Raw genomic sequence first — 12871 nt, forward strand, 5'->3', positions numbered from 1 at the left:
TCTGCAAGCGTGGTGCTACTGGTTGTAGAAGCTGGACAGGTTGAGGGTTGGATCAGTGAGGAAGTAGTTTTCTAAATTTACAAGGTTGGGTTCCTGGTCTGGTCCGGAGAGGACGTCGTCTATGAAGGAGGGGATCTGTGGGTTGGGGATGGGTTGTTGTTGTTGTGGTTGTTGTTGGTTGAACTGCTGCGGTAGCTGGTTTACGAGGTGTTCTTGTTGGTTGTGTGGGAACAAGAGGTCGTTTAGGTAGGAGGGGTCCATTTCGTTTGGGGAGATAGTTGATAGTAGGGACTGGGAGGAGGCGTTGAGGTCGTTGTTGAACCAGTCGGTGTAGTTGAAGGCGGTTAGGGGGTCGTCGATGGTGATGTTGGACTGCCTGGTTTTCTTTTCCAGGTCGTCCAGGCTGGAGAATATTTTTCTGTAGTTGGAGAGCATCGTGGCCTGCAGGGACTTGAGCGTCAGCACGTAGTCGTTCCTGTTTAGTGGGAGCGCAGGGAGTTCGGGGGAAGTTTTTAAGTGTTCGTTGTATCTATCGACCGTTAGTTTCAGGAAGTGGGTGGTGACGATGGCCACGATGACCCACTTCCATGTGGAGATTGGGGTTTGGCGCTGGGCTATGGAGACGACGGTTTTCGTGCATCTGTCGAGGAGAAGGATGTTATCGTAGGAGACGTTATCGTAGAGGAAGGTGTTGCCTACAATGGAGAGGAAGCTTCCGAAATGGGCCAGGAGGAGCTCAAGGTACAGCTGGCTTGGGGTATCGTGGAGCAACATATAGTCTACGATGTGGAGGATACTTAGGGAGTTTTCGATGGAGTGGGCGACTAGTGGGAACTTGCGGACCAATTTTTTAGTTTCCAGTAGCGATTGTTGGAGTATCCATGGGGGCCGGACGGCAGCGTGTGCGACGCTGCTTGCGGTGTGGTAGTATTTGACGTAGAGCAGAAGAATTCTGGGGCGGACCTGGTTCACCATGGTGGTGTCTTCGTCCTTTCGACGCATGGCCATCAGCTGGGAGAAAACTTCGGCTAGGGCGGCTTCTCCCGAACGGGGCTTCAACAGGTCCGGCAGGGAATCGCGCCAGCAGTCCAGGCAATCTAGGATGTAGTTGATGTTTTGGATGCGTTTCTTACAGTCGATGTTTGTGGAGGATGATTGAGCTTTATTGCCGAATACTCTTATGTACGCCTCACTTTGTATGCGGTACAGTTTGTAGAAATAGTAATTGAGGGCGTGGTTCAAACTGGTGATAGAGTTGCTGCTTGCAAACAGTAGCCGCTTGTGAAACATGCTTTGCCAGTCGACGCCTGGAGGCGGACGCGGTTGCAACTCATACACAGCGGGTTGCTGCTGGAGTTGCCACTCCAGCATTTGGTAGAAATCCCATTCGTTGAACGCAGTGTTGTCGTGCTCGTGGATCAAAGACGGCTTCCCCGTAGATGTAGAGAGGGTCTTGTCGTAGCGGTAGCACCACCACCACACGTTGATTCTGCGCTGACGCTCCACAGGATCTTTGATGTGAAGATACGGCTCGCGATGGTGTAAATTCTGTGCCTGGCCAAGACGGATGGCGAACGAAAGCTGTAAATACGTTGTCTGCGGGACCGGCGAGTTCTCCAAGAAGATGCACATCAGGATTATTCCTTGCATGTACCCAACTGGGTCCGGCATTGAGATCATCCACGTAGTTTGGACGATGTTAATCGTCGTTCTCAGCATCTGGCTGGAAATCGATCTCCAGAGCTTGGACTCTGACGGAACCTGAAAACTGTTCACCGCGGCAGCGAGCAGCATCACCGCACCTGCCAACAGCTTGTCTGTGATGCTCAGACCCTCAGGCGTCGCCGCACGCATCCTGCCAAAGATGGCTCTCACCTCTTCAAGCGTCAACACAGGAAACGTCCACAGAAAGTTGTTGATGAACACTTCACAGAGAATCTCACATTGCTCCACAGTCGGCCACGCGGGCAACTCCTCAAGATCAACGGCCAGCAGAAACTTGCTGCAAAACATGTCCTGACTCTTCCTCATAAAACCATTCAGCTTGATCAGCGGAATAATAACCTCGCTCTTCCCGCCCAATACCTTGTACAGCCATCTCAAACCGCGCCGCGAAAACAACGACAACGAAGTGTGCGTCCCAAAATACGTCTGCGACTTGCTATCCTCATACGACCCATCTGCAGGTAGCGACATCTGCGTCACCACAGACTCCGATGAGCTGGAACCTTGAGACGACATGCTCCCAACCCGAGCGAACCGCGGCCTCCCATACACCTCCACAGACGACGTGCTTACCACATCCGCGTCCTCCTCCTCGTCCTCCTCCTCGCCCTCCTCATCCTCCTCACCGTCCTTTTCACCCTCGTCCCCAGCATCGCCGTCCACCCCGCATTCCTTCCCCTGCCTCCCCGCCCCCGCGCCAAGCTTGCTCGAAACCCTCTCCAACAACTGCTCCAACCGCTGCAGCCGCGACGACAGATCACCAAGCAGCTTCCTATTGGAAATCCGCGTGGGCACCGGACGCCTTCTCTTGATCACATGCGTGTACGCGCACTCCAAATCGTGCTTCCCGCAGTTGGAACACGGCTCTTCGCCGTTGCATTTGATCTTCTTGGCCCGACACGTATCACACGCCTTGGACACTCTCTTCCGAGGCAATTGCATCGACTTCTCTGGCATCATATACTGACCATGCACACCCTTGGTCATAGAACGATCTATAACGATGGTTTTCTGGGGAATAGAATGACCTTGTTTTCTGTTTTTCTGCGTTGCTTTGTAGATAGCTTAGTGCTGGGTTCGGTTTGTCCTGGATCTTAATGAATTACTCAGCTGTATGACTTTGGTTACGGAAGCTCACGACGCTGGAGCGCTAGGCAGGGCTCGGAGCCGCCGCCGCCGCCCGCTGGCCAGCGGGCGGCGGCGGCGGCGAGACGGGCGGTACGGCACAGCGTGGGGGTACGGTTGGGGGCCCAACCGTACCCCTGTCGCGGCAAATCCCCCCCCGCGGCCAGCCAATCAGCGAGCGCGCTTCATACAGCCCTGCACCACATAGAAAAATTTTCTTCCGGAATCGGGTCGGCTTCGATCGTCGTCATTGGCTCGCCCGCCCAGCGCCTGGTGGACTATTGGCCGCGAAACCGTGAATCTATTTAAATAGACAGAGTTTTTGCTCTTCCCTTGTCCTGTATCGTTTTCTTTTACTTCTCGTGAAGTGTTTTTTTTTCTTGTCTTTCAAGTGGATACATTATACAGTGTTAAGGCTTTTGAGAATCAAAGGAAAGGACGTAAGCGGAGTCTTTAGTTTTGTTTCCCTTTCTTATCGATCAGTTTGTTTGTTTGGTCTTTTTTCATAGTTTTCTTCATTTTTCTCTAAGAAAAATTTTTAGGAATTACATTTGAAGGGTATCTTATATTATCATCACATCAGTAGTTATTATACAAGACGCAATGGGCAGTGATTCACAATCTAATTTTGCTGTGAACTTTTTGATGGGCGGTGTTTCCGCGGCGGTTTCCAAGACGGTGGCGGCGCCTATTGAGAGAGTGAAGTTGTTGATTCAGAACCAGGATGAGATGCTCAAGCAGGGGACTTTGGACAAGCGGTACGACAGTATTGCGGAGTGTTTCCGTAGAACGGCCAAGAACGAGGGTATTGTTTCGTTCTGGAGGGGTAACACGGCCAATGTGATTCGTTACTTTCCTACTCAGGCTTTGAACTTTGCTTTCAAGGACAAGATCAAGTCTTTGTTTGGTCGTTCCAAGGAGGATGGGTACGCCGCGTGGTTTGCCAGTAACTTGGCTTCGGGTGGTGCTGCTGGTGGTTTGTCGTTGATGTTTGTGTACTCTTTGGACTATGCGAGAACGCGTTTGGCTGCGGACTCCAAGTCTGCCAAGAAGGGTGGCGAGCGTCAGTTCAATGGGTTGGTTGATGTTTACAAGAAGACTTTGAGCACCGATGGTATTGCTGGTTTGTACAGAGGTTTCTTGCCTTCTGTGTTTGGTATTGTTGTGTACAGAGGTTTGTACTTTGGTTTGTACGACTCGTTGAAGCCTTTGTTGTTGACTGGTTCTTTGGACGGTTCTTTTGCTGCCTCTTTCATTTTGGGTTGGTTGGTCACTACTGCTGCTTCCACCGCGTCCTACCCATTGGACACTGTTAGAAGGAGAATGATGATGACTTCCGGCCAGGCCGTCAAGTACGATGGTGCCTTTGACGCCTTCAGAAGAATTGTTGCCGCTGAGGGTGTCCCATCCTTGTTCAAGGGTTGTGGTGCGAACATCTTGAGAGCTGTTGCAGGTGCTGGTGCTATCTCTTTGTACGACCGGTTGCAGTTCGTCATGTTTGGTAAGAAGTTTTAATGATCACTGTTGGTTCAGACGATACACACACACACCCCGGTAGTTTTTAGCTCTCCGGAGCACGTCGCGCGGCATTCGCTACTCAAGAATACCGTAGAGACGTTGCTCAGAGGAAGCTTCATATAATACAGAAAAGCTATTGATTGGTGCGTATGTTTTTGTTTTTATGCCTTTTTTACTACTCAGTATCTTTTTGAAAAACGGCGCATAATCGGGGAAGTGCAGATATGTGTGTTATATTATTTCACCTCAAAGAAAATGGACACAAATCTGTATTTATACTTGTATTGGTGTTCTATGTTCACCGTTTTTTTTCACCTTATCCCTACATCTTTATCCCTCCCCCTACCAAACGTTTGATATATATATCGAGCTTTCCTCATTTTTGGAAAGCTTCACCCCTACCTATATTCATATATATATAATGATTTTGAATTACTGGATCAGTATATAGTCTTTAATTTTTTTTAAGAACTTTTTCGACGTGTATGTATAACTATTATTATTATTATGATGATAATGCATGCATGTCAAGGGCGGAGACGAGGAGAGGAAGGCTTCTAGTTAACAGTAATGGTAGCGAGAGGCCTGAAATGGCCTGCAAGAGAGGGCTTGTTTTTTTAATTTTGTTTTCTGTTTTCGACGCATACATAACTATGGTTAAGAGATGAAACGATTAGAAGCACGCAAAGAGGAGTTTTGGAGACGTGAGGGATAAGGGAGATGGCCGATGATTAAGTTAACCTTATGTTACAACGCGTGAGTCGCGTGGGCCAGGGGGAGTATGCTTAAGATGCTGCAATGTATGTCTGTTTCTTGAGGCCTTGAATGATGCATAGTGCGTCCGCCCAGTTATCTCCACGACGGTCTTCTTCTGTTAGATCCACTGCCACTGCCCACCGACAAATCACCGCCTGTGCTTGTTCGTTGCAAAGACGGGGGGAGGCCTTTGGCCTGGCTTTCAAGTCAGTGATTGATCGGGAACGTGGTATGCCAGTAGGGTGGTGGTAGCTGTTGGTGCCGCTCGCGCTGGTTGCAGTTGCTGCACTAGTAGGAGTTGCAAACGTATTGCCAGTGCCGTCATCCTGATCGTTTTGCTTGCTGATGTAGTGTAGATCACCCTGTGTCTTGGATTTGCGAATCGTACAAGACTTTTGCTGAGTTGCCGTGGTCGGCTGATGGTAGAGTCTGTCAAAGACGCTTTTCGATGCAACTACCTTTGGTTTTGTTTTATCGGAGTCATTGTTGGTCACAAACGGTTGAGGACTAATTGGGGAGTGTTGACTGGTATTTATCGTCAACTGTGGCCGAAATTTGGACGACGTTGGCACGCTAGAAGAGGATGAAGAACCTGTAACTGGTGACCGATGGGTGAACACCGTAAATTGCTGCTTGGGCGTGGGTATCGGTGAAGACTGACGATGATGCTGGAAGGACAAAGAAGATGAAGATGAAGATGCTGCTAAAGGTGAAGCTTTCTTTCGAATTTGGGGGAAGATACTTGCTGCATCGTGCTGGCTTCTGAGTAGTGGATTAACTGTCTTCTGTCTCGAAGTAATCGTGGGCTTTGCAAAAGCAGGGCCACCTGGGCCTTGGATGCTGGACGTGATTGCAGAACTTGACACAGCTCTTAATTCTCCATAGAGATTTGCAAAACCCTTCTTTCTAGGTAAGAGGTTTTCTTTGTCGCTGCCACCAGTCAAAGACTGACGGATGATGGACGATCTCCGGCGCTGCCTTTCGCGTTCGCGATGATGCTCTCTTGGGGTACTCATGTTCATACGCAACCTTCGTATCCTCCGCGTTATATCTGTGACTGGGCTAGTAGTAAGCCTTTCCACAATATTGCCCATCGCATCTCGAGCCCTCTTGTTGTAAAGTAACTCACCCCGGTCCGTTTCTCTTGTCAAAGGAACGGCAGTCATGGCGTCTTGAATCGAGTAACGCTTTGGTGTGGCCGGTACGTTTAGACCCTGGCGATTGCGTTTCACAGCATAGTGGGTATCTATCGAATCCATATTCTGGATCAGTTCCCCATGCACAGACTCGAACCTCGATGCATGGTTTTTTTGGGTCTCGTTATCTTGCTCCTGTTCAGGATCAGTTAGAGTTGATGCCGTAGATACCGTAGATACCGTAGACGAAGTCAAATTTGCAAGCAAATTCGTCGCACGATGATCCAACTCGTTGAGCACAGAGTTCCCCAGGCGCCGAGACACACCAATATTGTCTATGAGCTGTTGTTTTTCGTCTAAATTCTGCTGTTGCAGAATTTGCTGCTGCTGCTGCTGCTGCTGCTGCGACAATTCCGTGGGAGACATCTTCTGTGATCCCTCTTGCATAAATGCTTTCTTCAGACTTGGAAGTATTCAATGCCAACAGATAAAATGGTCCGTCTCCTTGTCAATGAATGGTATGCATGTACCAATGGAACCTCGTAGGATAACACACTGACAAAATTTACTTCTCCAACACAAAACAAGAGCGATGCCAAAGCTAAAAGGAAACCGCACCAGTTATATTTGATAAAGGGAGACAAAAAAGGAGACAAGCTTAAAGAGAGAGAGGAAGAGCAGCAGAGGAAGAGGAAAGATCTGTGTCTTTGTGTGTCTGTGTGTGTGTGTGTGTGTGTGTGTGGTGGAAAAAAAAATTATAAAAATCACAAATACACCAATATCAGAAATGGCCTTAAACCTTTAAAGTAGGCTGTTCTTGATTTAATAATGTAGCCTTAGTCAATTGACCTCTTGCCTGCAACAGTGCGTGTTCTCAGCGTACGCGATCTCTTGCGTTGTCTTTAATAGTAATAGTAAATAAATAAGCCTGGGACAACCGCTTTCGAGAGCCTATGGTTTGATAGATGAAGGAACACTGGTTCTGTTGCTTTGTGCGGAATGAGTCCACTCGAAGGAGTATTATCGGTAACAATTATAGCAGCCCACGACGGCAAGGTGGTGGTGAACGATCTATTGCGAATCTGCTTCTTTGTTTTGTGGTGTAGTAGTTGTGGCAACGTCTTCCTATATTCGGAAGATGAAAAACAACAGAGGGTACACGGTTAGGCAGAAACGGAAGTATCGCAGGTACACTCTACAATTCTATGGAGAGATAGCATAGGATTTTGTACCTTAAATGCAGTAGTGGGGGGTTGAGTGTGAACTCATGGATCTTGGGCTATTCGAAAAAGCGTGAGTGGACCGGTTTCGTAATCGCAGCGTGCTATATATGTTGGGTTTTTATATAAGCAAATTACGTAAACCGGTTTGGCAACTTTGCTCATGCATATGTATTTCTATATCTTAAAGGTGTATTCCGAGGTTAGAATGGGACGGAACGTTCAATCGGGTGGATATTTATCTAGTTATGGACTGCTACTGAAGTAGAAGTGGTAGCGGTAGTAAAGGTGGTGGTAGACAATCTAATAATGATCGAAAGGAGTAAAAAACAAATAGAGAGGCAAATCTGAAACAGATACGAAGTCAAAAACGGGAATTATGGGTACTAATAATACTAATGACACTAATAATATAATAATACATACATACAGATGCATAATAGTAAGTTACATAGTTAGAAATCGATATAAAAAGATAGGATACTATAAGTAATACAGTGGGACAAAAGGTCATTCACAGCAATAGAAGGGAGAGGCAGAAAACTCATGATATAACGATACATATGTATACGATGAGTGCGCAAATGAATTTTTACCATCACGAAGGCTAGGTGGACTTGGCACAGCTTTCGATATAGACGTTCTTGGAAGATTGGAGGAGACTGATGGGGAGGAAAGGGAAAGAAAGAAAGAAAGAATGGAAGTAAAATAAAAAAGATCAATTATTCTGAGAGTGATAGCTGCAAGTGAATTTAGTATAAGTTGATTTGACTTCAATTATATTTTTACTTTTTATTGGCTTTGAGACCTTTTTTTTCAGGCTATTTTTGTTGTGTTTATGTTCTATTTGAAAAAAATGAATGATATTAGAAAAAGAGTCCAGTCGTAGAGAATCAAAAGCGGATGGGTGAGATGAAGGGAACGACCGAGAGGAGAGAGTGTGTTTGCGTGCGCGCATGCATGCATGTGAGTGTGTGTGAGTGTGTGTGAGTGCGTGTTTTCTCGGTAATTGAGATACATAATACACAAAAATTCACTGCTTTTCTAAGCGCCTTTCTTTTTCAGTTTCCAAGTTTTTCAATATCATTGTTTGAGCTAATTTGACCGACTTTTGGTCGTTGCCAGTAATTGTAAACTCCCTTTCATTGTTTTGATTTGGGTCTTGCGCCACCGTGATCTTCGTTCTCGTGTACTTCCTTAAGTTTGCAATACGATTGCCGCCGTGGCCTAGCAACGCACCTACAAATTCAGCTGGTATACCAACGGTGGCCGTGACATGGATATCTTTTGAGTGTTTCGAGTGAGGATAGTATCTTTTCTCCTTGGTGTCCAAAACTTCATCATTGATTAGCGTTTTGTTGATATCTTTGATACAATTGGCAATTGAGTTTGGGAACCCCTGGATTTCTAAGATCCTATCTTGCGAGTCGGGAAGAAACGTCTTGGACACCACCAGTTTCACAGAATGCGTCTCAATCAACTTCTTGATCTTCGTACCTTGAGTACCAATGATCGACGACACTTGGCTATTCGTCACAATCAATCTAAGATTGCCGATTTGCTTTAGCTTCTCCGGATCTTCGATCTCATCGAGAGAGGGCGGGGGGAGTATAAAGTTGAGATGCTTGAACACATGCTGCTCTTGCTCCGACTCCCCACAATCCTCCTCGGTAGCATCATCCGTCAAAACCTTAACCAGATCCGCCAACGAATTGGCCACCGAAGTAATACTCCCAGTAACCTCCAACAAACGATCGGAACACGACTTCTCCTTCGGAGAAATCCCGATTTTCACACCATTCGCAGTACGAATATTATTTATCGTGTTCCCCCCCGGCCCAATGATCCTGGCCGCCTCTTTTAGCGACAACAACACTTTTTGCGTAACATATGTCGACAGCTGGGACGCAGAACCCAGAGAACCATCCTTCGCCACACTCGACGTGGCACCCCCCACAGCCGCTGGAACCCCACTCACACCACCAACAACCTCACCTGGCGAAGAGGGCAACTCAGAAGTCGCAGCAGCAGCAGCAGCAGCAGTAGCACTGGTATCAGTCATTGTCATTGGTTTTTTGTAGACAAAAAAAATAACAGAGTAAGATAGACAAATGGAAACACTTTGTTACAAAACTTGTGACGTGCCTCTTGTATTTTTCCTTGGACCCGTAGTATCTGATTAAAGTGCGCAGTAAGCCCGTAGACTGTTCCTATATCTGTTTAGTTCTTTACAGTTTGGTTACGTGTTTACTTGTAGGTTGCAAGTCAAAAGAAGGGAGGCAAAAAATAAACTGTTTTTTTGTAATGGATTTGTTTTCTCGCCATTTTGGCTGTCAGCGTTGTCGCTGCGAGAGCATCACCAAAGCCCGGGTAACATGCATGCTCCCCGATGCGGTTACCCGGCCGGCCACCCGGCTCCCAGCCCAACCCAGCTCAACCAAAGCTAGGTGTAGTCCAAGTTTTCAATACGGTTCTGGAATGCTGCATGCTAGTCTAGAACCGGTGGAGGCACCCAGATCTCTGCCCCGCAGCCGTAATCGTCGCCCAGATCGTTGGACAAAGCACAACAGCACCGGCTGTGGTGTGGCCCTCGAGGACGGCCTCAAGTGGCCCACATCTACGAACAAGAACACTTGCGATGCGCTGGGCATCGCAGCGCTGCCGCCAACGGCGGACGGGGTGGCAGACAGCCTGCTGGTGCTGGCACACCGGCAAGCTGCACGGCGAGGCTGCCCGGCGGAGAGGTGCGGAGGGGCAGCAGAAGACGGGTAACGAACGTACGGAGTGTTCTATTTGTGGTTACCCGACTACAAATGCAAAATGGCCGTTTTGCGTTTTGATTTTTTTATCAATCATTCATTATTCATATTTTAGAGTTATCTCCGTAGCGTCTCGAGAGGCGTCACATTTGAAATTCGGTTCCTCGAGGTTTTTCTCGAGGATTTTTTGCTTACAGACATATTATTAACATGCTTCTAGAGCTTTTGAAGGCTAAATTAAAAAGTTGTTTTCGTTATAAGAAAAAAAGCAAGGCGGTATAGGGTGGGTGATTTTCGAGTTTTATAATAGAGAATTAAAATATACAAAAAACGGGTGGAAATCCACAAGAGAGGCTGAGGAATATTGACTACTTATTGCCGTGGTTCCAAGTGTGTTGTTTTCGGTTGGCAGTTTGCTTGTGGTATCTTTCACAGCTGGCAGTAGCTTTGTGTTTTCTTGAGAAGAGCGTATTTCCAAGGAATAAGCTGACTAAAAAAAAGACTAGGATCATGACCAATAGTTCGTTGCCGGAAGTTGTTTGCATCGCCAGGGCTCGGATACCTACAGTGCAGGGGCCGGATATATTTCTTCACTTGTACAAGAATGAGGTTGACGACAAGGAGCATTTGGCAATAGTGTTCGGAGAAGACATCAGGTCGAGATCGCTCTTCCGCTTACGGGCTAACGACACCCATCAGGACCGTATGATACGCGGCGCTTATATTGGCCGGCTGTGGCCCGGGAGGGTCAACTCGGACAAGGATGAAAAGTCGGGCCTGGAGCTTTCCTTTGATTCCTCGGGCAACCTAGAGGTGGATGGGACCACGACCTGGACCGGCGATCGCCAGACACTCGTGCGCATTCATTCGGAATGTTACACCGGCGAAACGGCCTGGAGTGCTCGTTGCGATTGTGGTGAGCAGTTCGATCGCGCGGGGAGACTCATATCTGCTGCCCAGGACGGGAACATTCAGGGCGGCGATGGCCATGGCGTCATTGTCTACTTGCGTCAAGAGGGCAGAGGCATCGGCCTAAGCGAAAAATTAAAAGCGTACAACCTACAGGACTTGGGTGCAGATACTGTGCAGGCAAACTTGCTTTTAAAACACCCCGCCGATGCCCGTGACTTCTCCTTGGGCAGGGCTATCCTAGTAGACTTGGGCATCGAACAAGTTCGCTTGTTGACCAACAACCCGGATAAGGTCGAACAAGTCAACTTCCCCCCATACCTACAATGCGTGGAACGTGTCCCAATGATCCCGTTGTCGTGGACCCACCAAGGCCAAGGAATCCACTCCAACGAGATCGATAACTACTTGAGAGTCAAAGTTGAAAGAATGGGCCACTTGCTCCAGAAGCCTCTCAACCTACACACCTCCGACCCGACACCCAATGCCATCCGCTCGCATACCCATGCATTGTAGTAGTAACTAACTAGTATACAACCTAGACACGTTTTTGATATATCCTTCGTACTGATATAGCCTTCGCACTAATGAAAGCCCTTTTAGCCTCTTCCACGTTGCCAAGAAAACAATTCCACATTCACCACAAACCAACCCCCCTCCCCTCCCCCTCCATGCATCCGTGGTGCCATGGCGGCTAGCCACCAAACCCCCAGAATAGTCCACCACAAAAATCATATATTTATTACATCCATCTCTAAATATATACTATTGTAACAACTACCAGAGCACATACCCTACCCACCCACATACATCCCTGCCCCAACGACCCAATCAATCTAAAATTTTTTCCTTGACATCATGAAGATCCAAACAGCTTCAACAAATAATCACGGGCCTCCCCCGTGATCGTAGCAAGCACCTCCCCGTCCCGCACAACATACCCAGTGCTCTTGTCATCGCTAAACAACGTAGAAGTCATCGTTGCCCGCTTCGTCTTTAGAAACTCATTATACCCTTTAACCGTCGTTAGTTCCAGTGGTGCACTCGTTAAAAATGACCCTGTCGACCCGTTCGACTCCGTGGAGTGGAACTGCGATTGATTACTCAACTTGTATAATGACTGCATCCCTCTATATCTTGTACTCCTTGCTGTTGTACCGACGCCTGTTCGTTTAGTGTTGTTGTTCTTTTCTATCAAAAACCGCTGTTTATTATATAGTCTTTGCTTCAACAATTTTTCCTTCCAACACCAATCTCAGAACGTCCTTCTTGGTGATGGATCTTTCGCCATTTTTATACTGGGGGGCGCCAGCTGGAAGCTCACTACGGAAACGGAGTTACGACTAACACAAGGCAGCAAGTTGACCAATCTCGTATGCCATGCCCATGGGACAGATCTGTCAGGGACGTCAGACGTCAGCGCTGGCACGTCAGCGCTGGGACGCCGGAGACAGAGGAGGCAGAAGTACATAGTTTTTTACATACGCTGCGGCCGTCGGTGGTGCGCTGTAGAACTGTCTAGAAATGGTGGCTGGCCCGACCATTTGGCGTCGCCCAAACGGGGAGGAGACGCCTCGAGGGGTGGTCTGGTCACGTGTGCGTGAGCCACAAACACGGATTTTCTGGCCCGGGTGCTCCCCCGAGCAGCGGCTGGGCTGGCCCGGCAGGCTAGGCTGGGCTCGTTCCGGCCGGACGGGCCAGGCGGGCAGCCCCCCTGGCGGGC

General features: G+C 48.1%; 7 protein-coding genes across 7 annotated transcripts; 3 read left to right on the top strand and 4 right to left on the bottom strand.

The window, feature by feature from the left end:
- Positions 1–15: 15 nt before the first annotated feature.
- On the bottom strand, positions 16–2712 carry Ecym_7440 (uncharacterized protein; the record flags this gene model as incomplete). The annotated part of the gene is made up of 1 exon (XM_003648029.1): positions 16–2712. The coding sequence occupies one exon, from the start codon at positions 2710–2712 to the stop codon at positions 16–18; it is 2697 nt and encodes an 898-aa protein (XP_003648077.1).
- A 741-nt stretch (positions 2713–3453) lies between these two features.
- Positions 3454–4365, top strand: PET9 (ADP/ATP carrier protein PET9; the record flags this gene model as incomplete). The annotated part of the gene is made up of 1 exon (XM_003648030.1): positions 3454–4365. One exon carries the CDS (start codon positions 3454–3456, stop codon positions 4363–4365), a length of 912 nt encoding a protein of 303 aa, XP_003648078.1.
- Positions 4366–5153: 788 nt separating this feature from the next.
- Positions 5154–6707, bottom strand: SHE1 (She1p; the record flags this gene model as incomplete). The annotated part of the gene is made up of 1 exon (XM_003648031.1): positions 5154–6707. The coding sequence occupies one exon, from the start codon at positions 6705–6707 to the stop codon at positions 5154–5156; it is 1554 nt and encodes a 517-aa protein (XP_003648079.1).
- Positions 6708–8513: 1806 nt separating this feature from the next.
- HEK2 (Hek2p) lies at positions 8514–9542 on the bottom strand (the record flags this gene model as incomplete). The annotated part of the gene is made up of 1 exon (XM_003648032.1): positions 8514–9542. The coding sequence occupies one exon, from the start codon at positions 9540–9542 to the stop codon at positions 8514–8516; it is 1029 nt and encodes a 342-aa protein (XP_003648080.1).
- Positions 9543–9784: 242 nt separating this feature from the next.
- Ecym_7444 (uncharacterized protein) lies at positions 9785–10252 on the top strand (the record flags this gene model as incomplete). Its single annotated transcript, XM_003648033.1, has 1 exon — positions 9785–10252. The coding sequence occupies one exon, from the start codon at positions 9785–9787 to the stop codon at positions 10250–10252; it is 468 nt and encodes a 155-aa protein (XP_003648081.1).
- A 497-nt stretch (positions 10253–10749) lies between these two features.
- RIB1 (GTP cyclohydrolase II) lies at positions 10750–11664 on the top strand (the record flags this gene model as incomplete). The annotated part of the gene is made up of 1 exon (XM_003648034.1): positions 10750–11664. One exon carries the CDS (start codon positions 10750–10752, stop codon positions 11662–11664), a length of 915 nt encoding a protein of 304 aa, XP_003648082.1.
- Positions 11665–12004: 340 nt separating this feature from the next.
- On the bottom strand, positions 12005–12274 carry Ecym_7446 (uncharacterized protein; the record flags this gene model as incomplete). The annotated part of the gene is made up of 1 exon (XM_003648035.1): positions 12005–12274. The coding sequence occupies one exon, from the start codon at positions 12272–12274 to the stop codon at positions 12005–12007; it is 270 nt and encodes an 89-aa protein (XP_003648083.1).
- Between the last annotated feature and the right edge of the window lie 597 nt (positions 12275–12871).

The sequence above is a fragment of the Eremothecium cymbalariae genome, chromosome 7 (assembly GCF_000235365.1).
Source record: "Eremothecium cymbalariae DBVPG#7215 chromosome 7, complete sequence".
Classification (NCBI taxonomy): domain Eukaryota; kingdom Fungi; phylum Ascomycota; class Saccharomycetes; order Saccharomycetales; family Saccharomycetaceae; genus Eremothecium; species Eremothecium cymbalariae.